The 26,212-nt window shown below is 45.8% G+C and overlaps 1 protein-coding gene across 1 annotated transcript in view; it reads left to right on the top strand.

The window, feature by feature from the left end:
• The window catches only part of plxna4 (plexin A4), a 296,341-nt gene that overhangs the window by 205,828 nt on the left and 64,301 nt on the right, over positions 1 to 26,212 (top strand). The window contains exons 6-7 of the mRNA XM_042335956.1: positions 9,558 to 9,681; positions 14,199 to 14,352. Of these exons, the coding sequence (XP_042191890.1) occupies positions 9,558 to 9,681; positions 14,199 to 14,352 (278 nt within the window). The remainder of the gene's footprint in view (positions 1 to 9,557; positions 9,682 to 14,198; positions 14,353 to 26,212) is intronic.

A 26,212-nucleotide genomic window follows, 5' to 3' on the forward strand; every position in this document is an offset into this window, starting at 1 on the left:
TTCCATAACAGCAATAAATATGGCAAGCAGAATGCTGGGCTACATTGACAATCAGTTGAATTTAGATCCCAGGATGTGACACTCAGACAGTGTTCTGGGGTTATTGAGTTGACAGAAGAAAGTCAGAGTGTCCCCCAATGTACCTTGTACAGTTCTGGTCACTGCGACACGAAGGGGCTGCTCAGGTCCCAGAGACAATGCAGAGGACAGCAATGAGGATGATCTCCAGTGTTAGAGGAAAGCTAGAGTTCTTCAGTCTGGAGAGAAGGTGACTCGGAGGGGAGCTTATAGAGGTCTGTAACATTTTGAATGGGATTGAAAACGTAAACCCAGATCAACGCTTTAGGATGTACTGAGATAGTGAAACAAGAAAGTATTGGCTGCCACGTTTCGCCCGCAAAGCATACAGCCCATTCACTTTATGGTAATATTCTGGTGAAGCGCTTTGAGACGCCTTGCAAGCGTGATAAGGCGCTGTATCAAAATGGAAGGATTATTATTGTTGTTATTATTATAAATGCAAGTTGTTGTGGTTGTCTCACTCCTGTGCGCCAGTGCTGCATGTATTATGGCCAGCACTGAGCAGGGAAAGGCATTGCTGAAACAGCCATTAGTTAAGTTGCCTGGCAACTCAGATAGGAACGGTCATGTCAGTGATGAATCTCTCTTGCACAAACAATTCCCTTATAAATTGTCTGCATGTCCTGAATAACCGTATGTCTCCTGTACAAACACTTCCCAGATAAATGGCTTGAAGGCTGCCGTTGAGGTAATGTACGTTCTCGCATAACAAAGATGGACAGAATGTCAACAGGCTGTTTATCTGTGATCTCCGTCAACAGCTGAACTCAGGCCTCTCCTCACCCAGAGTCCGCACTCGTGTCCTCTCCAGCGGAGGTCACTGGACGCAGATCCGAATGGGAACTCATTGGAGTCCCATAGAGTAGTGGTTAGAGCATTCGCCTAGCAAGCGAGAGGACCCGGGTTCGATTCCCGGGCGGGGCGAAACCTTAAACAAGTTTCCTTACTCCAAACGCCTCAGTTTACCTAGCAGTAAATCGCACTGTGGTTGTTAGTTGACTGGCCGATCGCTTTCCGGGGGTAATAATTCCTTCTAAAATAAATAACTAAATAATAAATCAATAAATTATTTCGCCCACAAAATATACAGTCAATTCACTTTACAGTATATTCTGTGAAGAGCTTTGAGATGTCTCAAATGACATCGCAAGGCTTTATATCAAATAATAATAATCCTTGCATTTGATATAGCGCTTTTCACGTCGGGAGGACGTCCCAAAGCGCTTAAAATGGAAATGGAAGGATTAATATTATTATTATTATGGTTTTTTTTCTTCCCACCTGGAATAACTGAAACCTGTTGTGGCGCTATCCGGTCAACCCCACAGCCACCTCCCTACCTGTCCCCTTATCTCCCACCCAGTTCCACTCGTTTACCCCACTCCTCTGCTCTCCCCCTGCGCTCAGCTAACAGGCTTGCTGGTAGATCTGTGGTAGAACAGCTGGTTTATCAGACAGATGTTCAGCCTTATCAGGACCGCTGAACCCAAGCTTTTCCCCAGACAAAATTCTTCCTCTGTTCCTCTGATAAGGTTCAATAACCCGTGGAGTCCTGTAGCTCAGTGGTTAGAGCACTCGCTTTGCAAGTGAGAGACCTGAGTTCAATTCCAGGCAGAGGGCGAAACCTTGGGCAAGTTTCCTTACTCCACACAGAGCCTAATAATAATCCCTCCAAAACAAAGCAATAATAAATTGGTCATTTTCAATCTACGACTGTTTGTGGGACATTGCTGTGCGCAATTGGCTGCCGCGTTCGCCCACAAATATACAGTCAATTCACTTTACAGTCTATTCTGTGAAGCGCTTTGGGACGTCCTCCCGACGTGAAAAGCGCTATATCAAATGCAAGGATTATTATTATTATTATTATTATTATTTCAACCCTTCTGTCCCCCCGCTCACTGGAACTCCATCCTGGAGAACGGAAGCTAGGCGAGAGAAGACCAAGGTCCATCCAGTTCGCCATCCTGGCAGTCGCTTGTACATGTCGTGTCCCAAACAACATACTGTATACCAAGATATTATTTCCTAACAGCAATCCATCTCATTTGCTTTTGAAAGAATCAACACATTCTGCTTCCACCGAAGCCCCAGTGTGCCTGCCCCGTACGTTCGCCTCCACGCTCACTCAAATATGCATTCATGGGGATGCTGCATAGATGCTGCCTGACCTGCTGAGTGTTCCCAGCGACTTCTGTTCTTGTTTAGCATTTTCACAGATTTGTTTTGAATTGCCCCCACACCCCCCCCCCCCCCGACTGACTTCAATTGCAGGCCATGTTCTCTGGGTTTCTCGTCCCCCTCCTGTCCTCAAGACCCACCTGTGCCGGTGTTCAAGCGCTCCGAGTCACCACCTCGGTGCGTGAAGGGTCCTGTATAGATGCAAATTGTCGCTACTGCTCCGTTCTGGATGTGGATCATATTTTTTTTACAACACAACAGCGCAGTTTATACCCTACCGTCTTTCTGACACATTTGGTCGGATACTGCGTTTCACTGAAGCAGTTGTGCTCCATTCCACTGTATCATAAACCGCCTTCTAAATCAAATCACAAGATAACAATTTGTTTTCTTCCATAATAAATGGGGAAGTTAATTTAAAAAGGGAAGCTGGCTCGCTCTCTTGTCTCTTACAGAGGAATATATTTTAATTTCCACACCACCATTTCTCTGTGGAAATGAATAATTTCGCGGTTGACGGTAGCTCGAATAATGGGGACGGATAAATCCGATTTAATCTGCCGAGGATTTCGGAGGCTTTTCGATAGAAGAAAACGAACGACAACAATGAAGCAGCGAGGCAGAGGAGCTGTGGGATCTCGTTCTCTAGTTCTAGAGACCGGGCAGAATGGTTCAGAGTTTGGGGAATGCGAAGCGGGCTTGTGTTTGCTGACCAACAATCGCGACAACGCAATAATAATTATACTTGCGTTCGGTACCGCGCCTTATCGTGTCTTCGAGACGTCGCAAAGCAGAATATATTATGAAGTGAATTGACGAAAGGGGACAAGTAGGGGGTGGTGCGGAGGGGCGGGGGGGAGAGCGAGGAGAAGAGGAGGACTGTGCTTTCAGCTTAAGCGTTCTACTGTCCCACTGTCCTGTTAGTCGACCTTACCCTGTCCTCGGACTGTGCGTACGTCTTTGGCTCTTTGTTGCCTGTAGATCATTTGAAAGCCAAGCTATCCGTCAACGCACCATTCACTCGAACAATAAAACTCACCTCGATGAGGTCCTTTGAGACTCGCTATCCAGCGTGTGCTAATTATACGGCAGCAAGGCCATTGTACTGCTTTCAACAAGACGTTTTCTTATTTTTTTTCAAAAAAAAAAAGGGGAGAACAAATCACTCCGGTCGCGCAGGCAGCAAGAGAAACATCTGAGTTGCGAATCAGACGCAGTTCATTTGTGATCAAGGAGAATCACAAGGACGCAGGGAATGGAAACGAGATGTTTAAAGGCAGCGGCGTGAATTCTCTCCTAACAAGACCTTGTTTTCCACCTCGAGAGCTCCTCCGAGCCGGGATCTTGACACCCTCCTCAATGATGATCATAATAATAATAATCCTTGCATTTCAGATGTTTTGTTTCAAAGCGCTTCGCAGAATATACCGTAAAGTGAATTGATTGTGTAATTTGTGGGCGAAACGCGGCAGCCAATTGCACAGAGCAGCGTCCCACAAACAGCCGTGGATTGAGTGACCCAATTATTATTATTTTTATTATTATTATTGAAGGGATTATTATCCCCGGAAAGCGATCCGCCAATCGTTTAACAACCGGGTTCCTACTTATTGCTAGATAAACAGAGTCGTGCGGAGAAAGGAAACTTGCCTAAGGTTTCACCCTGCCATCACGTATAGTCTAGGTTGATACTCCAATGCAGTCTGAGGGTGTACTGCTAAGATATAAGAGCGCTCAAACAATACGGCAGACAAACTAACCCGAATTGCTATTGTTGTGCACGTGGACATTTGGTGTGAGATAGGGGCAGAGGCAGGTGATGTAGTGTTAGTGACAAAATGTGGGCATTAATCAGAAATGGGGGAACGTTTTATAGGGATAGTGCATTGTCAGCCTATATGTTTAAGGTTACAAGTGAGGATTCACTAAATCCCCCCCAGGCACCTGTAGGGTCGGGATTTATTTAATCCAACAATTGAAGATGATAGAATCTCATTTGGAATGAAAAGTTCCCTCAGTCCAACCCGAATAAATGAGCACAACTGCTGATGGACACTGTCATCACAGAGATTCAGTAGTCCGGACTTCAGATAAGAGGACGAGTTTCTTATAGGAAGCGATTTAATTTAATAAATCATAATTATGTCCGCCCTCCCACACTCCCTCTCCCACCCGCCCTCCCCCCGCCCCCACCCCACCCCCCCCACTGCCGCCCCACCATCACTGAGAAAAAGCGATTGTCAATCGTGATTGAAAGTCTAATACGCACAGATTTAAATTTAATGGTCTGTAATCAGGGGTCAAGTCGGTGGATAGAAAGGATTTGTGGAATGCAATTACTGAACAAAATCTCATTTAGAATATGTGGTTACAGAAAGCTTTGCGGTAAATAATATTTTAATACTCCACCTCCCACAGTTGGCTGCAGCAAATTCTCATTCGGGGCTGGGGGATGGTGGGGGGAGTGGTGGGTGTGTGGGGGGGGGGTGCGCAAGGATTTTTGTGGAGTCCTTTAGCATAGTCGTAGTGGTTAGAGCGCTCGCATCGCAAGCGAGAGGACCCGGGTGCGTTTCCCGAACGGGCGAAACGTTAGATTTCCTCACTCCACTCTACTATAACACCTCGGATCGCTTTCTGAGGGTAATGATCCCTTTGAAAAATATACATAAATATATAGATACATAATTTGGTCACTTAATCCACGGCTGCTCGTGGGACACCGTGACGTGCAATTGTCTGCCAAGTTTCGCCCACAAAAGACACAGTCAATTCACTTTACGATATATTCCATGAAGCGCTTTGAGATACCTTAACGACACGATAAGCGGCTGTATTAAACGCAAGGATGATTATTATTATCCAGCGCTTTAAGTCGTCCTCCCGACACGCAAGGCGTGACACGGATGTGATTTGTTGCTGCTGCTGCTGTTGTTGTTTGTGGTGACTTACTTCTTACCAGCCATGCCGATGATCACCTCTCCCTCACCCTTGTCCTTTGCTCAGGACCGTGAGTTGTCTCCACAAAGTGATAAGCCGCTATTTCAACGCAAGGATTATTGTCATTATAATGATAATTATTATGATTGGAGCTTTCAACCTAGTGTGCAAGTTCAAAGTCTGTGCGTGAGGCTTGAGCTCACAAGCTTCTAACTCGGAAGCTACCCTTCTGAGCCAGGCTGATGCCCGTAATGGGTGCATTTTTCCAGCATCAGGCTCTCGCTGACAGGAGGAAACGCGTTAATTACACGTGGGGCAGATCGTGAACAAGTTAATGTAAACAGAACCACGCTGCCTTGTTCATCTTACACAGGGGAAAAGGGGACACGGGAGCTTTGCTATATTTTGCATCGGGGAGGCTGGGACGGAGAGGGGAAATCAAGACTCGACTCAAAGGGAAAATAAAACCCAGACAGAATCAAACGAATAATTCCTGTGGATTTGCGGTGTGGTGGGTGGGGGGGGGTGTTGGGGGTGGGAGCAGGACAGCTGCGGTGAACTTGCTAGCAACAGCTTCCCACTGATGGCTTCACATTAAAGGTTTTTTGCTCAGTCGAACCGAGACTTGGAGCGTTTCAATCGTATACATAAAAAAAGACAGGGTCTGATTCTTCAAGGGGATTCACTGTGCTGGGAGATCTTTTTATTGACTGGAAATCCTTCTTGAAAGCCAGAGCCTGTAATTTTTCTTTATTGGGTCAGCCAGGGGCTGATACATACGGAAACCCATCATGTTCCCTGAGCGTTCCACCTGTCATAGGATCACAAGATTGATCTAGATGAAGAAGGCCCTTCAGCCCATCTGATCTCGTTCCTCCAGAAAGCCCACGCCCCCTATCGACAGCAACAACAACACATTACATTTGTATACCGTCCTTCAGGTAGGGAGGACGTACCAAGGTGCAAATTAATACAAATTAATTATTTCATTAATAAAATCTAATACAAATTAGATAGATTTCTGTTAGGAAATAATATCTGGGGATACAGTCTGTAGTTTGGGACATGACATGTGCAAGCGACTGCAAAGATGGTGGAAGGCCAACTGAATGGACCTTGGTGTTCTTTCGCCGAGCAAGTTCTTATGTTCTTACCGTTTCCTCCCATCAAATGTGTGTCACCTTCCACATGGAAATTTCCCTGTGCTTGGAACGGACACACGTTGACATGAATAAAAAGGCTCGCGGGACATTTGCACCCGGCAGAAACCTGGTCCTCGGGACATTAAAAGGCTGAACTGCCAACGACTAACGTTAAAAAACGACGGCTTTTTTAAATAAAAAAAAGGTCACATCCCACCGAGGACAGTTATAAAGGGCAGAGGCATGTTCCTCACACAGACTTTGAAAGGTGGACACCATTCACTGGCAGCGAGAGTCATGTTGGCGTCATGAGCGGGAATGTATCTGTCAGTCAGGACCGGACCCGTCAACATCATGAGCTTTCGTTACAATGATATGATTTTTTGGGGCGGGGTGGGGTGGGGGGGGTAGGGGGTCAGTCTTGACACCCGCGGAAACCCATCACCGTGCTTTAAGGGTATCCAAACCGAGCTGAGAATTCCATGCGTCCCACCTACACATGGAAATCCCAGAGATAGAGTGTCGGAATGAAACGCGCTCTCTCTCTCTCTCTCTCTCTCTCCCTCTCTCTCTCTGCGTCTCTCTCTTTCTCCCTGGAGGGACGCCTCCTGTTTACCTAATTCCGGAAAGTATGAGGCGCAGGTTGGCGAGAGCCAAGGCTTGGGGGAATCCCAGAGTGTGCGTTGGGGTAATTGCTGGAGGCTAACCAGCCGAACCTGCAATAGCTTGGCGTTGGTACGGATGCTACAGTGATATGAATAACCCGCTCACTGGGAAATTTGGCTCTGAGAACAAAAGTGTGTGACGCTGAGGAGCCTGGTGTTTGGGATGCTATAACATTATAACCCAGCCCTGCCCCTGAGTGTGTGAACCGCCAACAACTGCTGTGGTCTCTGTGGCAGTATTTAAGGGAGGAGGGAACGTACAATATTATACAGAGACATGTCACTTAAGTGCTGTCTTGCCAATCACTCGTGGTAGCTAAAAACAGTGGGTTTAAACATATGAGTGGGTAAGAATGGCCTAATTCCACCCGGTCGCATTATTTATTCTTTTTTGCCCGTGTGATAATTACCACGTCACAAGTCGCATTCTTTCACCCCGAGTTTCCCGCACTGAACAGACGTGCTGTGACCTCCGACAAGGGCTGGTTTGAAATTTGCACGTCCCTAATTCGTTTTGATGCCTGCCGCTGCTTGGAAACGGAGGTTGAGGCAGGTTCCAAATTATTTATAATCAATTTTATTCCCCACCACCCTCTCAGGATCGGGATAATTTAAAAGGAGCAGATGAGGTGGCCATTTGGTGCTTTTCCTCGACTGAATTCTAGAAACATTTACAGCACAGGATGAGGTCATTCTGGCCTCTTGTTTCTGTGCCTCTTCTATCGCCTCCACTGAAGCTAATCCCATTCCAACTGCTCTTCAGCTATTGCTTTTAATGCTAGTTTTATTCAGTTCCCCTTTTAAATGCCATTGTGGCATTTAACGCTTCTGCAGTCACTTGTGCAAAGGTCTTCCACGTGATGCATACCTCTGTTACAGGAAGTGTCAGGCGTGGCTCAGTTGGTAGGACTCTCGCCTCTGAGTCAGAAGATTGTGGGTTCATGCCCCACATTGAGCTCAACCAATGGTCAAGGCTGCGTTATCAATGGGGGAGCGCTGTGTTATCGGGGGTGCCATTCTTTGGGTGGGCATTAAAGATCCCAATGTACTGGCCAACAATCCCCCGAATCAAATTGGTCATTCACTTCATGGCTGTTTGCAAGACCTTCTGCACGTAACTTAAGTGCTGCGTTTGGCAAATCCACAGTCACTACGCTTCACAGTAAAATCTTGTCAAGTGCACAGACACCCTTCCATTCGACAGGAGTTACCTGTGAAGCACTTTGAGATACGTTGATGCTGTGAGCGCAGTGAAAAGGTTATCAGTAACAAGGCAGGGAGCTGACAGTGAGATAGTCAAGTGCGTTCCACAGTGTGGGAGTGTATGTTGTGTAGAATACTTACATTTCATATAGCGATGTAGCCTTTCACGTCTGGGAGAGCAACTCGAAGTGCTTTCGCAGCATTTAGTGACGCCATTTCTTTTGGCGAACGCAACAGCCAATTTACCTGTCCCTCTAATACTCAGCTCTCTGTACTCCAACACACTGTCGTACACAGTGACACACTCCCTGTGCCATTACAACTATAGCCCGCAGTTGCTCGCTCTCTGTGTTCTGTAATCGTCGTGACACCCTCGCTATGGCTCCGCGCCAACCCACCGTTATAGTCCTGCGTGTTTTTTTTACTGTCGCTGGACGGGGCAGAAGACGATTCACTTAAAATAACACCACATCGATTACCCTTAACATTGCTGTGCGCTACACTGCTTTCGCATTGATTTTTAATACCTTTGCTGTTAAAAGGCCCTGAAACATTTATACGGTAAAATCTGCGGTTGCCTCGTTCAATGGTGCATCCGCCCGTCTAACCGCAGTGCTTTGCTTCTCCTCCTGTTTCCTCCCCGTCTCTCCTCCTATCTCGGCACGTCCTGGACACGTTCCAGTGCCTGGTTCATTGGCTTTTCTAACTATCCCGTTCAAATCCCTTCACAGCCTGGCCCCCATCCTATCTTTCACAAGAATATACTGTAAAGTGTAGTGACTGTGTATTTTGTTTGCAGACGAATGTCATAAGCAAACGTACGGGGATTGAGACCGTTTGCATGCCCAAACCAACCTCTGGTTCCCCTCTTTTAATCCTCCTTCCCCTCTTTTAGATCCTGACTGAAGACCTTCCTCTTCAACCGTGCTTATGGTTACCTCCTTCCTCTCCCCCGGCTCGGCATCAGGCTCCGCCACTGTTAAGCGCTCCTCGACACGAAGGGCGCTACATACGTGCAAGTTGTTGTTGTTCGGCAGAATATATTTAGTTCCGAGAAGGAATCTCAGAACATTCCACAGTTAGGTTATTCTCCTGCCCTTACGTCAGGTCTACGGTTGTGAATGGCTCCTTTAGCGTTAGACTCCAGGAAGCGTTGCTTTGCACAGAGAGGGGGGGGGGTCAGTCGCTGGAATGGATTACCAGAGAGTAAGGTGGGTTGAGAGGCTGACCAGGACTTTGGACTCACTAAAGAAGTATTTGGAAGAGTGGGATTCAATGGGCTGGAGACCTCGCGTGCCTGCACCTCTCTGGTGATCTCCTCTTGACGTTTGCCTCTCTTCGGTTTCAGCTGCACCAGGAAAGATGAATGCAAACGCTCCACCGAGCTCCGTCGCTTTGCCTCCGACATCAAGCAGTGCGTCCGACTCAGCGTGCACCCGAGCAATATCTCCGTCTCCCAGTACAACGTCCTGGTAAGTAGACGAGATCAACCGAGAGAAAACCACCAGCAGCGAGACCCGAGCGTCCTGGTCAAGAGCGGTCCTGGGAATCATAGAAGTTCACAGCACGGAAGGAAGTCATTTGGGCCCATCACGTCCGTGCTGACTCTTTTAAGGAGCTATCCTTCCAGATTCCCATTTACCTATCCTTTCCCTTTACGCCTGTAATTCATTCCCTTTTTAGGTATTAACTAGTTCCCTTTTTGAAAGAGAAATATAAACGCGAGTTGGTGTTGGTTGATATGAATTCTGCCTCAACCACTGCTACCAGCAGAGTATTTCTTCCATTCCCTAACCACTCTGTACGTGCAAAAAAAATTCTCCTAACCCTCCCGTTTGCTCGTTTGCTAACTATCTTAAATCGATGCCTTCCAGTCACTGATTAGTTCCCGGCAAACGAGTCCCTTTCTCAGTGTAACCTGCCATTTTCTCACCACATTCCTCAATTCCACCTCCTGCCTCCCACCCACCACCCCAGACATGTGTCTAGTTACCTCATTTATACTGTTCGCAGCAACCATCATCTGAGTAAAAATAGATCCTTCCCTCCTAACTGCCCAATTTCTCCTAATGATTCGCTCCAGTGAACAATCTGAATACATCATGTATGTGTCAGCCTGGCTCAGTTGGCAGCACTCTTGCTTCTTGAGTCAGAAAGTTGCGAGTTCAACCCAAGGCCAGGGACTTTGAACTCATATAGGGTTCTTCAGATGAGACATTGAACCATGGTTCCGTCTGCCTGTTCAGGTGGACGTTTAAGATCCCCATGGCATTATTTGAAAAGAGAAGGGAGTTTCTTTCGACGTCCAGGTCAAACAGTCCCCCAACTAAAATTGGTCACGCACTCCATGGCTGTTTGTGGGACATTGTTGTGTGCAAATTGGCTGCCTCGTTTTCCTACAAATGCATACAGTCACTGCCCTTTGAGTTGTCCTCCCATCGTGGAATGTTAAATACATGAATTATTATTATTACTTTCTCGATCCCATTTATATATCCCTCCGAGATGTCTCTTTATGAAGCCTGAAGGTAATAATAATGATAAAGATCATCCTTGCATTTCATATGGCGCCTTATCACTTTGTTGAGACGTCTCAAAGCGCTTCACAGAATAAACTCTAAAGTGTAGTGACTTTAAGATCCGTAACGTATCTAGTCGTTCCTCAAAATCCATGCCTGTAGCTTTAGGGATCATCCTTATTGCTCTCCTCTGCACTGGCACTTAGGCCTGGGTGACCACCCCACCCCCACCAACTGATTTTGCATCGACCAGTACAATAGGTGGTATTATATGTGTGTTAGTTGAATTGAAAGCCCTGTAATATAGCTGGTATGCAGAGATAACTGGTCTGTCTGCAGTAAGTACCAATTCACACTCCTCAAAAGCAAACCAATTATTCCTGTGCCGCAGTCCTTAACACTCCGCATATTCAAATAGCTTCGCAGTAACAGCTGATATTCAGCGTCGCTGGCCTGGATTCCTTTGATACTACCGTGGCTGTTTGTGGGACGTCGCGGTGCAAATTGGCTGATGCGTTATTATTAGCATTATCGTCATTACTATTTCTTTTCCATTCTGTTCCAATTGAATCAATACCCGTATCCCCATCATTTCTAGTGACCTTGCGTTCTCCTATAAGAGGTGCTGGTCAGGTGGCTCATTAGTCCTGTAGCTCAGTGGTTAGAGCACTCGCTTTGCAAGTGAGAGACCTGAGTTCAATCCCAGGCAGAGGGCGAAACCTTGGGCAAGTTTCCTTACTCCACACAGAGCCTAATAATAATCCTCCAAAACCCAAAACAATAATAAATTGGTCATTTTCAATCCATATGACTGTTTGTGGGACATTGCTGTGCGCAATTGGCTGCCGCGTTCGCCCACAAATATACAGTCAATTCACTTTACAGTGTGTTCTGTGAAGCGCTTTGGGACGTCCTCCCGACGTGAAAAGCGCTATAACAAATGCAAGGATTATTATTATTATTATTATTACATCCTTGTCTTGGGAAGAGCAGAGAGGGCTAGCTCCATTTTTGTGCCCGGTAACCCTCGGGACCTGATATCCTACCCGCCCACAATTTCAGTGAGAGATGGAAGAAAGGGGTCAGTGCTTTATTTTGAACCCGAGGTTCCGAATTCACACCTTGCCGAATCCCACTTGCTGTCGAAAAATGACAGCTTCTGTATTTATAAACAATAAATTAATGTCAGCCTGGCCGGCTCGAAGGCTTGGCATCGGGCCCCCCTCCGTTTGTAGCCGTTTGCATTTACAACCAGGGGCGCAAACACACAGCTCACTCCTCCTGCGTTATTATTGCACGGACTATCGTAACAAAATCTCTGTGCCGGTCTCGGTAATCCGGTTCCTGTGCCAGGCGGAGTCCGCAGTATTTCAGGGCACGACTGATCGGCAGGACTCGACAGGGCAGAACAGGGATTATTTTCCGACACTCAGCTCCTTAGTAACCCCGCCAGCCACAACTCCAGTGAGGTGAGGTGGTCTAACCTGGACCAGACAGTGTCTTAGCTGGTTAAACGCCAAAAATCTCCCCACGCACTCGTTAATCAAGCTTTGGGTTCTGCCAAAAGTACCTAATACTTTCCGGGATTAGGCCAATCAGGGAGCGATCAGCCAATTTGCGCACAGCAATGTCCCGCAAACAGTCTTGAAGCGAGTGAACGATTCTGCTCACGGGTGTGATGGGATTGTTGGTCAGGACACCGGGAGAGAGATGCGGGCACCACTGACAATTCTGCCTGTACCGTGCTGGAGCGTTATTCTAGACCACCTGAGTTCAAGGTCCCGAAATGGGGCTTCAGTTCTTCAAGGCTGTGGAGGTCACAAATTGATAGGGATCAGAAATCAAAGGGGCACTGGTCTGGGGGTAAATTGGCGCTATTGAGAGCTTAGAAGACACTCTATAACAACAACAAAATTACTTTTTAATAGCGCTTTTCACGTTCCCAAGGCGTCACGAGCTGGTGGTCAGGGTCGGGGAGGGTGGAGGGCGGTTATAAATTATAAGTAAATTATAATAATATCTAAATATATAATAATAGCTAAATTATAAAGAAATGATAATAATAATAATATATACAATAACTGAATGATAAATAATTACACATTATAAATGCAAGTTGTTGTTATGCTGGACAGCGTCTGGGCCGGAGACACAACCATTGGCTACGTCAAATGCTAATTTTCTTTTCAGAAAGCAATGAAAAACAAGAAAGTGTTAATTCTGCGGAGGTCGGAAGTAGCTGAGGTTACAACTCTGCCAGGAACTTGAGCAAGACTTGATATTCAAATTCTTCCTCTTTCCCCCCCCCCGATTGTGATGTTTATCATTTTTCTCATCTCTTTGTTTTCTTCAGAGGACCGAAGAAAACATGTGTTTGCTCAATCCACGACTGTGTCTGTGGGACACTGCTCTGTGCAATTGGCAGCAGAATTTCGCCCACAAAATATTCAGTCAGTTCTCAACGACGCGATAAGGCGCTGTACAAATGAAAGGATTATTATTATAATTTTATTGTCTTAACCAGATACTTCACTAGAATTGTCCACAGAACGGAACCACTCCACGGCGTGTTCATCGGCCCAAATACTTTCCTTTGTTGGATTTTATGATAATAATAGTAATAATAATATAATAAAAATCCTTCCAGAAGCTCACCTCAATACACAACAACAAAAACAACAACAAGCTTACATTTCTATAGGGCCTTTCACGTCGGGAGGACGTCCCAAGGCGCTGGTCAGTGCACAGCATTTCAGACCCGAGGTGGGGTCAGGGGGGGTGGAAGGGAGAAGGGAGGGGAAGGGGGGGGGCGGCCGATGGCATGGTCGAAGAGAAGGGACTTGAGGCGGGACTTGAAGGAGGCTGAGGAGGGGGCGAGGCGGAGTGATTGGGGGATGGGATTCCAGAGGTTGGAGGCAGAGTGGCTGAAGGCTGAAGGCCACACAGGCACGCCACTTCACAGTAAATCCTTTGAAGCACTTTGTGACCTCCTCCCAACTTGAAAGTTTACTTTCCAATCTCTTCATCGCCCTGGCACCCCACAATCTCTCCGATCTGCTCGCACCTCATTCCTCTACCCACAGCCTTTGCTCAGCTGGATCGAGTTTTCTACACATCCTTTGTCCCTTCCGCTCCACCACTGGCGTCTGTGCTTTCAGCCACTGTGACCCAATCTCTGGAGCTCCTTGTCTCAATCCCTATGTCTCACCCCCTCTTTGCCCGTCTTCAACTCACACCTCAAGGCTTTCCGCTTCTATTATGCCTTCGGGTCACCTCTCCTCCTTTTCCGGCTCAGTGGCGAGCTGTGAAAGACGCCGTATCAATGTTAAGTTGTTGCTCCACGCATCGCTTTGCAGATTTTAAACGCAACGGTGCTGAGGTACACCTGTCAGTGTCGAATGGGACGTAGCTCGTTTGAAAGAGAAACAAAAGGCGACTTGTGTTTATTTTTCTCTCGCTTGCTCCCTCAGCTGGAGCTCGAAGCTCACAATGTCCCTGAGCTCTCGGCGGGAGTGAACTGCACCTTCGAAGACTTTGCCGAGATGAATGGGCAGGTGCTTGGGAACGTGATCAAGTGCAATTCACCTGCGGAGAAGGAAGTGCCTCGAATTCTCATCGACAAAGGTAATGAACAGCGCTCGATGTGAAATTGTTTTCTTTCCTCGACTGTGAAAATGGAAATGGCTGATTATCTGAGGTCTGAAATCCCTCGTAGTCTTAGCTTTGACTGTCCAGCACCTTGGGACGTCCTCCCGACGTGAAAGAAAGGCACTGTACAATGGTGATTTGTTGACATTGTTGTAGATGTGAATGGGTAGATATTTGAGGGTTTCACTTGATGGCTCCTGTGAGCGATCTCAGGGATTATCTTCTGTAGATGTTTCCCCAGGAGATCAAGTGGTGGGTGGAGCCCATCGGCGAGTGTGTTGGAAAGAGTGGGATTTCGTGCCCTATGTTCTTCACACCCCCCACCTCCCCCACACTGTGACTCTTTGACTCATTAACCCCAATACTCTGTACTATCTCTCTAACGATCTCCCCAAACACCATCTATCTCTACTCAGGGTTTAGTTTAAATCAATTTGATGAGCCCTAGTATGACCATTTCAATGGAGTATTTATATTGCAGAAGTGCCACAGCTAAAATTAACTCTGGGCTACAATGCTGTGGAATTCACCCTGTTTCCACTTTGGGTTGCATTCACATGCAGTTGTTTGAAAGTACCATCTGGGTTTATTCTGGCCTCCAGACATTAGCAATCTAGAAGATCAGGAATGTATAACTTGTATTGCTGGTCTGTATGAATAGAATGAACCCTTAGCCCACCCACAGTCTGAGAAATTGGTGCGTGGTGCAACCAGAGTGGTTTTAAAGCACTACCTTTGTGGAGTCCTGTAGCTCAGTGGTTAGAGCACTCGCTTTGCAAGCGAGAGACCCGAGTTTAATTCCAGGCGAAACCTTGGGCAAGTTTCCTTACTCCACACAGAGCCTAATAATAATCCCTCCAAAAACAATAATAAATTGGTCATTTTCAATCTACGACTGTTTGTGGGACATTGCTGTGCGCAATTGGCTGCCGCGTTCGCCCACAAAAAGTCAATTCACTTTACAGTGTGTTCTGTGAAGCGCTTTGGGATGTCCTCCCGACGTGAAAAGCGCTATATCAAATGCAAGGATTATTATTATTATTATTATTATGAATTGCTTCACTAGAGATAGATATGCTGAAGGAATCTAGTAGGAAATTGGATGGAAGGGTGGACCTGTGATCTGCTCCTATCTGAAATTGTTTGTAAGGAAATGCACAAATCCTTGGATATCGGAGTTCAATGGGCGGAATCCAAATGGTGATTTTTTTGAGTTTCGGGGGGTGGGGGGGGTGGGGTGTGTCAGTCGGGTGTCTGACACATGGTGATGGAAACCCATCACCGTGCTTAAGAGTATCCGAACCGAGCTGAGAATTGCATGCGTGCCACGAACACATGGAAATCACAGGGATAGATTGTTGGAATGAAACGCGCGCTCTCTCTCTTTCTCTCTCACTCTCTCTCTCTCTCTCTATGGATGCATCCTGCTTGCCTAATTCTGGAAAGTATGAGGCACAGGTTGGCAAGAGCCAAGGCTTGGGGAGATCCCAGAGTGTGCGTTGGGGTAACTGCTGGAGTCTAAGCAGCTAAAACCACGTAGTTTGTCATTGATATCATTGAGAATGTTGTAGAGAAACATATTCTGTGATACAACATGATATTCTGTGAGCACTTTCTTGCTGAAGTCCATTTCTGCTGTTCGGAGCTTGTTTCCCGTGTAAGATGCTTCGCTTTCACTGAAGACCCATTAGATGCTGAAAGGTTTGTTGGAAAATCACTGCAGCATTTATACCTAAACAAATTGGACCTATTAAATAAATGGGTTGGGGGAGGGGGGGAGATACAACTGCTACCTGCGAGTGTCTCACTCTTCAACAAGAACTGCTCTTGAGTAGAGTAACCTGCATTACGCCAAATAGAAAAATCAATAGTTGCTGAAACTGTGTTTGACAGTTCAAGTGTAGACTCATGTGTCTGATACCGAACTGATCAATAAGGCACAGCTATCAGGATACCTTTGCAGTTAAATTGTCTGTTACCATTATCTTATCATCCACCTGTCCCATTCAATCAACAATCAATCAATTGGCACAGTGTTATCAGTTTCCATCTCCACCCTCAGCGCCCTATTTTAACAATAATAACAGTAATAATCCTTGCATTTGATGAAGCTCCTTGTCACCCTGTTGAGACATCTCAAAGTGCTTCACAGAAGACATTGTAGAGTGGATTGACTGCATGTTTTTGTGGGCGAACCGCGGCAGCCAATTGCACACCGCAGTGTCCTACAAACAGTCGTGGATTGAGTGTGACCAATTATTATTTTTTTGGAGGGATTTATTATTACCCCCGGAAAGCGATCCGCCAATCGAATTACTGATTTCACAAGATCACAAGAGTGGTTTGGAGGTAGAAGCTGTTTATTTCATCTTATTTGATCTCTTTATCAAATGCAAGACTTATTATTATTATAATTATTATTATTTATTTAACTCCAGCCCACTCCCCCTTTTACAGCTTTTTCGCGAGGGACGTCCTCCCGACGTGAAAAGTGCTCTATAAATGTAATTTTGCTATTGTTGTTGTTGGATGAGTACGATAGCAATTCTTGTTCTGAGCTGCGCATTATTCTGTAAAACACATGGCATTATAGCTGTGCAGTGTTTCTGTGTGCTCCGAAACCCACTTGGTTGCCATTGGCACTGTTAAACCGGATCAGATAAAACTCATGTGATTTCAACATACAGTCAATTCCCTTTACACTATATAATAATAATCCTTGCATTTGATATAGAGTCTTATCACGGCTCAAAGCGCTTCTCAGGATATACTGTATATTTTGCGGGCGAAACGCTGCAGCCAATTGTACACAGCAGTGTCCCACAAACAGTCGTGGATTGGGTGACCAGATTATTATTATCATGAATGAATAATTCTTCTTATTCATGAATTATTATTTAATGTCACACAGAATTGTGGAAAATTCTAAATTCTTATATTCTGTGTGAAGCGCTTTGAGACGCCTCATGCAAGGATTATTACTACAGTATTATTATTCTTATTGCCGTGTGCTGATCCATCCCGTTAACGGGAGACAACATGCTTTTTTAACCCAACAGTATTTTAACTTGTAATCAATTGACTGAGTTAGTTAGAACAACTAATAGGACTAGTTGACGCTGTGTTGACTGCTGGATAGGGAAGGGCACGGTTTACGTTTAAAATACAGGGAGATTCAGAGGTTTATAGCTATTTTCTTTGCAAAGATAAATTTAAATAGGAGTCAGCAAATAAACATAACAAATCCAGAACTACTGGAATTATAATGGGCTGCAGTCAATGGAACAAGTTGGCTGTACAAACCAATTACGTATTGGTTTAAAAAAAACGCAATTTTGCTGTTTATTCAAACCATAATTGATGGTGTTTAATCATCGTGCGTTGAGGTTTGGGTAAGACCGCAATTGAATTGAATGGAAAATTCAATTTGTAGCGTTCCTTTTCATTCCCGTTCCACTTTCATTTTGATGGAAAAATTGCCTACAAAATAGACGCAGTCGCACCACTTTACAATATATCCTGTGAAGAACTTCCTCCAGCGACTTCAGTCACTGTCCTACCCCTACCCTCCCGATGCTCCACACCTCCTGATCCCACACCCCCCCCCAGCTGGGGTGCACATCCTTGTCTGTTAGACGCTTTGGGACGTCCTTCTGACGTGAAAGGTTTCTCTACACATGCAATTTATTGTTGTTGTTGCGAGGATTATTCTAACAGTGAATCCCAGGCAAGGCCTAGATATAGTCTCTGTGAATGATGACTCAGTGGTTAGAGCACTCACCTCACGAGCGAGAGGATCCAGATATATACAAATATACAGTCAATTCACTTTACAGTGTATTCTGTGAAGCGCTTTGAGACGTCGCAAAGACGTGACAAGGCGCTATGTCAAATGCAATGATTATTATACATCTGCTTGTCTTACTCCTCTGCTTTGGGTTACGGTCAGGGTTAGAGTTAGCCCGTCCAATTTGTAATCGCTAATCCTTTGGCCAGTGAGAGCTTGGATTTCAACCCTCTTTGGAAACAAAATTAACCCACGGTCTAAAATTTAGGAATCAGCATTACTTCTCTCAAGGTCTGGACGAGGGCTGCATTGTCAGAGGTGCTGCCCTTTGGATGTTAAACTGAGATGCCAGCCGTGTGTTCAGTGGGGTGTTAAAAATCCCACGGCTCAATTCAATAAAGGGAGGGCAGTTTCACCCAGTGTCCTGGACAACAGATAAAACTGATCGCTTTGATTAACTTTGTGGCTTTTTGTGAGAGATCAATATGCACTAATTGGCTGCCGTCTTTGCCTACAAAATACTCTTGACTGTAAAACGCTTTGACGCTATACGTGTTGTGTGAAATGTGAGGATTATTATTATTGTTGTCCAGATTTTTTAAGCACTGAGTGTGAGTAACCTTAGCCCAGCGCTTTAGGAATGAACAGATTTTCTCTTCTTCCCGTTGGCGTAGAAGCCAACTCACTGTGTCACCGTGTGTCTGTGAGCACTGAGTGGCAGCGAGAGCAAGTGACCCTTCGAAGTTGGGGTCCAACGTGTATCACATCCAGAACGTTTCGCCCACAAAATACACAATGGATCCACTTTACAGTATATTCTGTGAAGCGTTTTGAGGCGTCTCGAAGACGTGATAGGGCGCTATATCAAATGCAAGGATTATTATTACTATTATTGTTAATAATGGTGCCATGCAGAATACATTCACCCACAAATACACAGTCACTCCAGTATACAGTAAAATCCTGTAATATAAAAAAAAATCCTTGCATTTGATATAGCTCCTTATCACGTCTTCGAGACGTCTCAAAGCGCTTCCCAGGATATACCGTCAAGTGAATGGACTGTATATTTTGCAGGCAAAACAGTAAAATCCTGTGATGGGAAAGGCAGCCGTATCAAATGCGGGGACAATTACTATATAATAATTATAATAATATATGAGGTCTGGCTAGAGGGAAATTATATACAGCATCTCCCCACCCCTCACCCCTCCTCCCCGACCAAAACAACAACAACAACAACAAAATGACATTTATAGAGCGCCTTTCACGTCGGGGAGGACGTCCCAAAGTGCTGTCGAATGGTTGAGAGCTTCAGCAATGACAGATTTAAAAACCCCACAAAGCGCTGTAATTGTATATACGACTCCCACTGCCGGTGCTCCACACAGCGCCTACAGTGCAGGTACGCTCTATTGTAATAAATAATATCCTAGCAAAGGGAGAACAGCAGGTGGACAGGTTCTAGGTGTTGTTCAGCAGACCATTAAAGTGAAGTATTTAACAAGGCTGTCAAAACAATCAGGAGCAGATGGTTAACAATGGAGAGAGCTCACAGGAAATTTATTAAGTAAAAATCTAGATAGATTAATTGTCAGCCGTGATTTGCGACGATTGATTTATCTCTCTTTTTTGGGCGAACGGGAGGCAGACTGAGCTCCGTGCGAGCCACAGACCAACTCACAGGGCTTGGGTTATGCCGCGAGGGAGTCGCTGTTAACCCTTTGCCACCCTTCCCCCACCCGCTAATCGATTCAGGCCCCGCATTGGAGCTCACAGACTAGGCTGACCGCCCCCCTCCCACCCCACACCTGGAGAGAGTAGGAAGTGTCAGATTGTCAGAGATGCCGTCCCATTTTTTTTGGAGGGTTTATTTCCTCCGGAATGCGATCCCAAACAAATCGACTAACGATCAAGTTCCTACCTACTGCTGGGTAAACAGAGGTGTGTGTGTGGAGTAAAGAAACTTGCTTTAGGTTTTGCCCCACCCAGGAATTGAATCAGAATCCTCTCCCTTGTGAGGCGAGGGCTCTAACCGCTGTGTTATCGGGCTCCACGTGCAGTTGAGTATTAAGGGGTATTGAAATAGTGCTGACCATTGGGACAAAAAAAGCTTCTAAACTATTGGAACAGGCTCGATGGACTGAATGATCTCCTCCTGTTCCTGTTGCGGGACGTCACTGGTGCAAATTGGCACCCAGGTTTGTCTGCGACGAACAATGATTTGCGCTTCAGAATAATTACTTGTGAAAGAAACAATTTGGGACTTTTTCAACATGATTAAAAGGCTCTATAAAAAGGCGAGTTCTCTCTTCCGGTCTGGCGATCCCAGCCTACCTTTCATATCTGCACCACGCAACTAACAAATGGCATAATCGATGGGGAGCGAGGAAGCTAATTGCTTAATCAATGAGACGGGGAAATAATGCATAATGCCAGAGCAGCGAGGGGCAGGAAGTGACACAATCATCAATTAGGATGGAATTATCGCAAAATGAAACACGGAAGAATCTTTCTGTATTATAATCACATTTTGAGGGATCGACGGAAACAGGAATAGAGTAACTCCTTCTGCCCAAAGCGCTCTCGTTGAAAAGGCACCTTGACATTGTCTATTTTAATAAAGGGCATCATTTTCGCGCAGCATTAACGTGATCCATACATTTGGTATATATTGCCTTTCGTGTAGGGAGGCCATCTCACAGGATTTTAGTTGTCTCCCTTTGTGTCCCCCTGCCCGGCCCACCCCACCCCACCATCGGCAAAGCGCAGGTTCAGGTTAGCTCAAGTGGAGGAGGTAAGGATTATTGGGGCCAAACTCTTATTGGCATCATTCCTATCCTTCTTGTTCCACCTCTTTACGGAGTCCTGTAGCGTATTGGTTACAGCACTCGCCTCGCAGATGAGAAGACCCAGGTTCGATTCCCGGGCGAAATGTTAACCAAGTTTGCGGGGACGCTGCTGTGCGCAATTGGCTGCCGTGTTTCCCCCACAAACTATACAGTCAATTCACTTTACAGTATAACCTGTGAAGCGCTTTGAGATGTCTCGAAGATGTGATAAGGTGCTGTATCAAATGCAAGGATTATTATTATTATTACTGTTTACCAACTGAGCCCAACAAGGGAGCCCTGAGCCAGCTCTCTTTACTAGGGATGATCCATTGCCTCACTCACTCACTCACTCACTCACTCACTCACTCACTCACTCACTCACTCACTCACTCACTCACTCACTCACTCACAACAAATAGCCCTGGTTGACAGTTCCAATGATAATTTGTCCAATTATTTCCGTCGCTAAGCAGCCATTTTCTCCCCGACCCTGATTTTAATTGCTTAGGATTTGCATGCATCCTGCGAGGAATCACGGGCGGGTGTGGTTCCTGGCTCACTGCTACTTGAGGAGGCCACAATTAATGATTCGATCGCTTGGTAATCGCCTCTGCAATATTTACAGATCGTTTCATTAATTCATATGTGTTAGTGGAGTTTGACTGTTCAGAATAGCTGTGCGATTACAGGAATTACACTTAAACACTGAACAATTCATATTTATGACTCAAACCCACAGACGGAATGGGCTGAATCAGTTTATTTCTTTATTTACTTGTTTATTTTGCGCGGGTCAGGTTATTCAAATGCATCCTTTAAGCATCTGCCCGAGACGAGAATAAGTACGACATAAATTACAAGATGATACAAACCTCACCATTGTGAAATATTCATTAAGGGTATTTTCTCTCCGATTATTTGTTATAAGTGGAGATTGATGTAGTCGTGGGATTTTTAAATTAAACCTTTCATTAAAAGGTACGCAGCGCTATTAGAGCGTAAAGTGCATTGACTTGAGCTGGGATGACTGAAGCAGGCAGTTTAGATTGAATTATTTTTATTATTATTATATTATAATTACTTTGAACAGAGAGTGAGTGGTGAGTGTTTAACCGTAGGCTGCAGGGAGCAGTGGAGGCATATTGTAGTAATAATAAAAATAATAAAAATAGTAATTATCCTTGCATTTGATATAGCGCCTTATCAGGGCGTTGACATGTCTCAAAGCGCTTCACAGGATACTACCGTAAGTGTATTGACTGTATTTTGAGGGCCAGGAATGGTTAAGCATCTTGGGACAACCTGCTGACATGAACGGAGCTATATAAATGTAAATTTGTATTGTATTGTTGCATTCTACATTTGGAGAAATATAGGGAAGGAGAATGGTTATGTGAAAAGCTGATTGCAATGGGACCAAATGTCAGCACAAGAACACTGGACGGAATACCTAACATTTTACTTTGCTGTAAAATATTATGCTTCTATTTAACACTGACCTAGTTTCCTCCATAGTATAAACATTCTCCCCCACTCCCCCCCCCCAACCTCTCTCTACCCCCAATATGTCCTGCGGAGTGTTTGATCATCTCAGTCTGTTCCAATCCTTATAAACTCGAGATTTTTTTTCAAGGAGTTAATCAATACAGCATCAACTGCTTTGCCTGGGAATCAGTTCCAGATCCTCAGTGTAAATTAAATGTCCTCTTATATTTTATATGAATCAATCTTTTTTCCCATTTCCTCTGCTGTACGACAGCAGAGTCGATGTTGCCCGCTTTTTGGCGGTTACCTCATCGTAGGGTCACGCAACAGTTTTTCCTTTGCTCTCTCCGCATAATTGTGGTTTCCACAATTAGTTTTATTTCCCCCCCCCCCCCCTCCCCCAAAAAAAATCTCGTTTCAGCTTGTTTTACTTCAGCAACAGTTATAGGAGAAAGGAGGTGTCTGTTTTGGAGCTAAACTGCCTTACACCCCAACCCACTGCCTGTTGCCTCCGCTTGAACAGGCTCCGGTCTCCTGCTTATCCCTCGTGCCCTCCCTTGCACCGTCATCAGTGGTCGGGTTGCCATCCACTACGCCCCGAAACTCCACCCTCTCCCTCAATCCCTCCGCTTTGCCCTCTCCTTCCCCGTCTTCGGGCAGGGCTGAAGACCTTCCTGTTTGACCGTGCTTACAGTCGCTCTTTCCTTGGAGGCTCGCCCCCTTGCTTACTTAATTAGACGCAAGTCAGTAGGAGTCAATGCTTGGCAACCCCGTATCGTGTGTCGGGGTAACTGCTGGCGTTGAACCAGCGAAAACCACGGAGCAGTGCCTTCGAGAGCAGTGTCTGACGAGCTTCCCGCTGCTTGTCCAGGTAGGATGCATCTGCCCATCAGGGTTTTTGGCTCGCAAGTTTTTAACAGGAGTTAAATTGGAAGAATCGCTGCTCCCAGCGGTCAGTCTCTGCCCTGTCCAAGTCCTACCAATGAACTGGACTGCCCACGCTCGCATTGGCAGTGTCCTCGAGCACTGCGGACACTCCTGGCTCAGGAACCGGACTACTGAGACCACCACAGATGATTGACTTGATTCCAGCATTCAGTTGCCAAGCGCCTCACCTTGGAACCGGCTTAACTCTCCCCCTCCCCTCCCCACCTTCCGCCCCCCCACTCCCCACCACCCCACACCCCCCCCCACCACCCCCACACCCAAGAGTATTTGTGTAGGCAAACACGGCAGCCAATTTGCACAGGGCAATGTTCCACAAACAGCTGTGAAAATGGAAGAAGTGAGGGAAAATGTAATTCTGAAGCCCAGCTCCGTAGGGAAATAGACCCGCTTTTGTTGCCATTTTTTTATTATTATTGTTGTAAATCTTCTTTGTCTTTTTCACGTATGAAAGATTGTTCTGCTCTTTGATTGCCCGGGTAGCCCTGGAGCTTTTGGGAACAGGAGCTTTCTTTTTTCTTTTTTTCTCTCTCTCTCTCTCTCTCCCCCACACCCCCGCCCCCTCCCCTCCTCCCCGCATCATACAAAAAAACCTTACACAAATGATTTGACTTATTAATAACCGAAAGCAGCTTGCTTCTCGCTACACTACGCTTTAGATACACCACGCGACTCGCATCTGTCACTGTGTCGCTTCTGTGCGCCTCCATAGCCGCTTCTGTTACATTATGCTGGAAGCTCGGAATGGGCTGTTTGCCCGCTGTAGCGGAGGGACCGATGCCTGGGATCGAGACGTGGATGGAGGAACTGGTCTAGTCTTTTTGTCTGGTTCAGCGCTGCTCACTAACACTCAGCCGGGGACCGTAACTTGCGAGCTCTCGCTTGCTCGTGCGCGGCGGCATCCGACATTCTTTGATAAGAATTGCAATCCTTTCGTTTGATGCAGCGCCTTTCACGTCGGGAGGCCATCTCAAAGCGCTTCGCAGGATTTGCCGTAACCCGTGGCGATCGTATTTTGCGCAAAGCCGTGTCCCGCGAACAGCCGTTGAAGTGAGTGACCAATTTTATCTGGAGGATTGTTGGCCAGGGCACTATTCTTTTCGAATCTTTTAACGTCCACTTGAACAGGCAGACGGGAACCCGGTTTAAATGTCTCATACGGAAGAAGGTACTTCCAGTAACTTGTGCTTGGGTGTCGCCATGGGTGAAGTTATCATGATAATCCTCGCATTTGATACAGCGCCTTATCACGCTGTTGAGTCTTAAAGCGCTTCACAGAATGAAGTGAATTGACTGTAAATTTTGTGAGAGACACGGCAGCCAATTGCGCAGAGCAGTGTCCCACAAACAGTGGTGGATTGAGCGACCAAATTATTATTTTATTTTATATGGATTTTTTGAAGGGATTATTACCCCCAGAAAGTGATCTGCCAATCGACTAACAACCGGGTTCCTACTTACTGCTAGGTAAACAGAGGCGTGTGGAGTAAGGAAACTTGCGCAAGATTTTGCCCTGCCCCGGGAATCGAACCTGAGTCCTCTCGCTTATGAGGCAAGTGTTCCAACCACACACTACAGGACTCCACAAGTTATCTCAGCCCAGTCTGCGGATTAGACCAGGGGCCTTCCTAATCTGTAAACACTCTCAGTGAGCCGCGATCCTACCACTTTGAGCCACAGGGCACTCTGTTAAACAAGAGGATGAGATACTGTAGTTAACTGCAGCTCCCCATCTCATGCACTCATCAAAATACACAACAATAAAAGAAAAATTTCCCCCAAAATAAAACGTAATCCCGAGTTAATAACCCAGAATCGTCTGTGATAAAATAAGAGTAATTGTCATGTCCTTTTTGGCTAAGTGCACTTAAGGGCTTTCATCTCTTTAATATTAAGTGTAATGTTAATGGAGCTGTCAATCATTGTCTTGGGAAAGATACTGAGATCAGCATCTGAGATAGTGTAAAGACGATGCTCTATTATGTTAACACAGGGCTGTGTATCTATCAGTCCCTTGGATACAGGTGGCACAGAGGCCTGAAGCGAAGGCTCATTCCCAGGCTCCCGGATAATTGGCTCCCAATCGTTTTCCCAATTGCAGCTGTGCATTTACAGTCATCACTGCTCTTAGACCATTCTCGACGATCGAATCCAGTAAATGGAGTATAACAGGTAACTCCGGAGCAATTTACCAGGCCACAAAGCCACAGGGAGCATCTGAATTTTTCAGACGTACGGATCAGACACCTGCCTGCATATTGATACCCTACTTGAATATGAATCTGCCGATTATTTGGCTTAAAAGGGTCTTAGTGTTACAACGGAGTACGGTTGAGCAGTCTCGTTATGTGTCCAGTGTAACCACTATAAACAGTGCTTTGTAACTGAGGTTCAAGTTATACTGCAGGGTGGACTTGGGGGTGCGAACAGTTGGCTTTAGCCTCTTGCTTCTTACTGAGAAGGTTGCGATTTCAAGTCCTCCGACCTCGTTAGAGAAGCGCTCTGAGGCGCTACCCTGTGTGGAGGGTGCTATGTAAGTGCAAGTTGTTGTTGTTGCTGCTGTAGAGAAGAGAAAAGAAGTTCTCCTGGCGACCCAGGCAACAATCTTCCAAACATATTAGTGCCAGAGGGGTGAGTTTGGCAAATTATTAAATTCAGCCTACACTTTTGAAGCCGTTTTTTTTAAAAGGATTTTGGCAGAAATCAGGCACCGTAAAAAACTATAAAACCCGAACTTCTGAGAAAAAAAGTAAATCTAGACTTCTGTCCCACTCCACTGTAAAAA

Source organism: Callorhinchus milii, unplaced genomic scaffold (assembly GCF_018977255.1).
Source record: "Callorhinchus milii isolate IMCB2004 unplaced genomic scaffold, IMCB_Cmil_1.0 Scaffold5, whole genome shotgun sequence".
NCBI classification, from domain to species: domain Eukaryota; kingdom Metazoa; phylum Chordata; class Chondrichthyes; order Chimaeriformes; family Callorhinchidae; genus Callorhinchus; species Callorhinchus milii.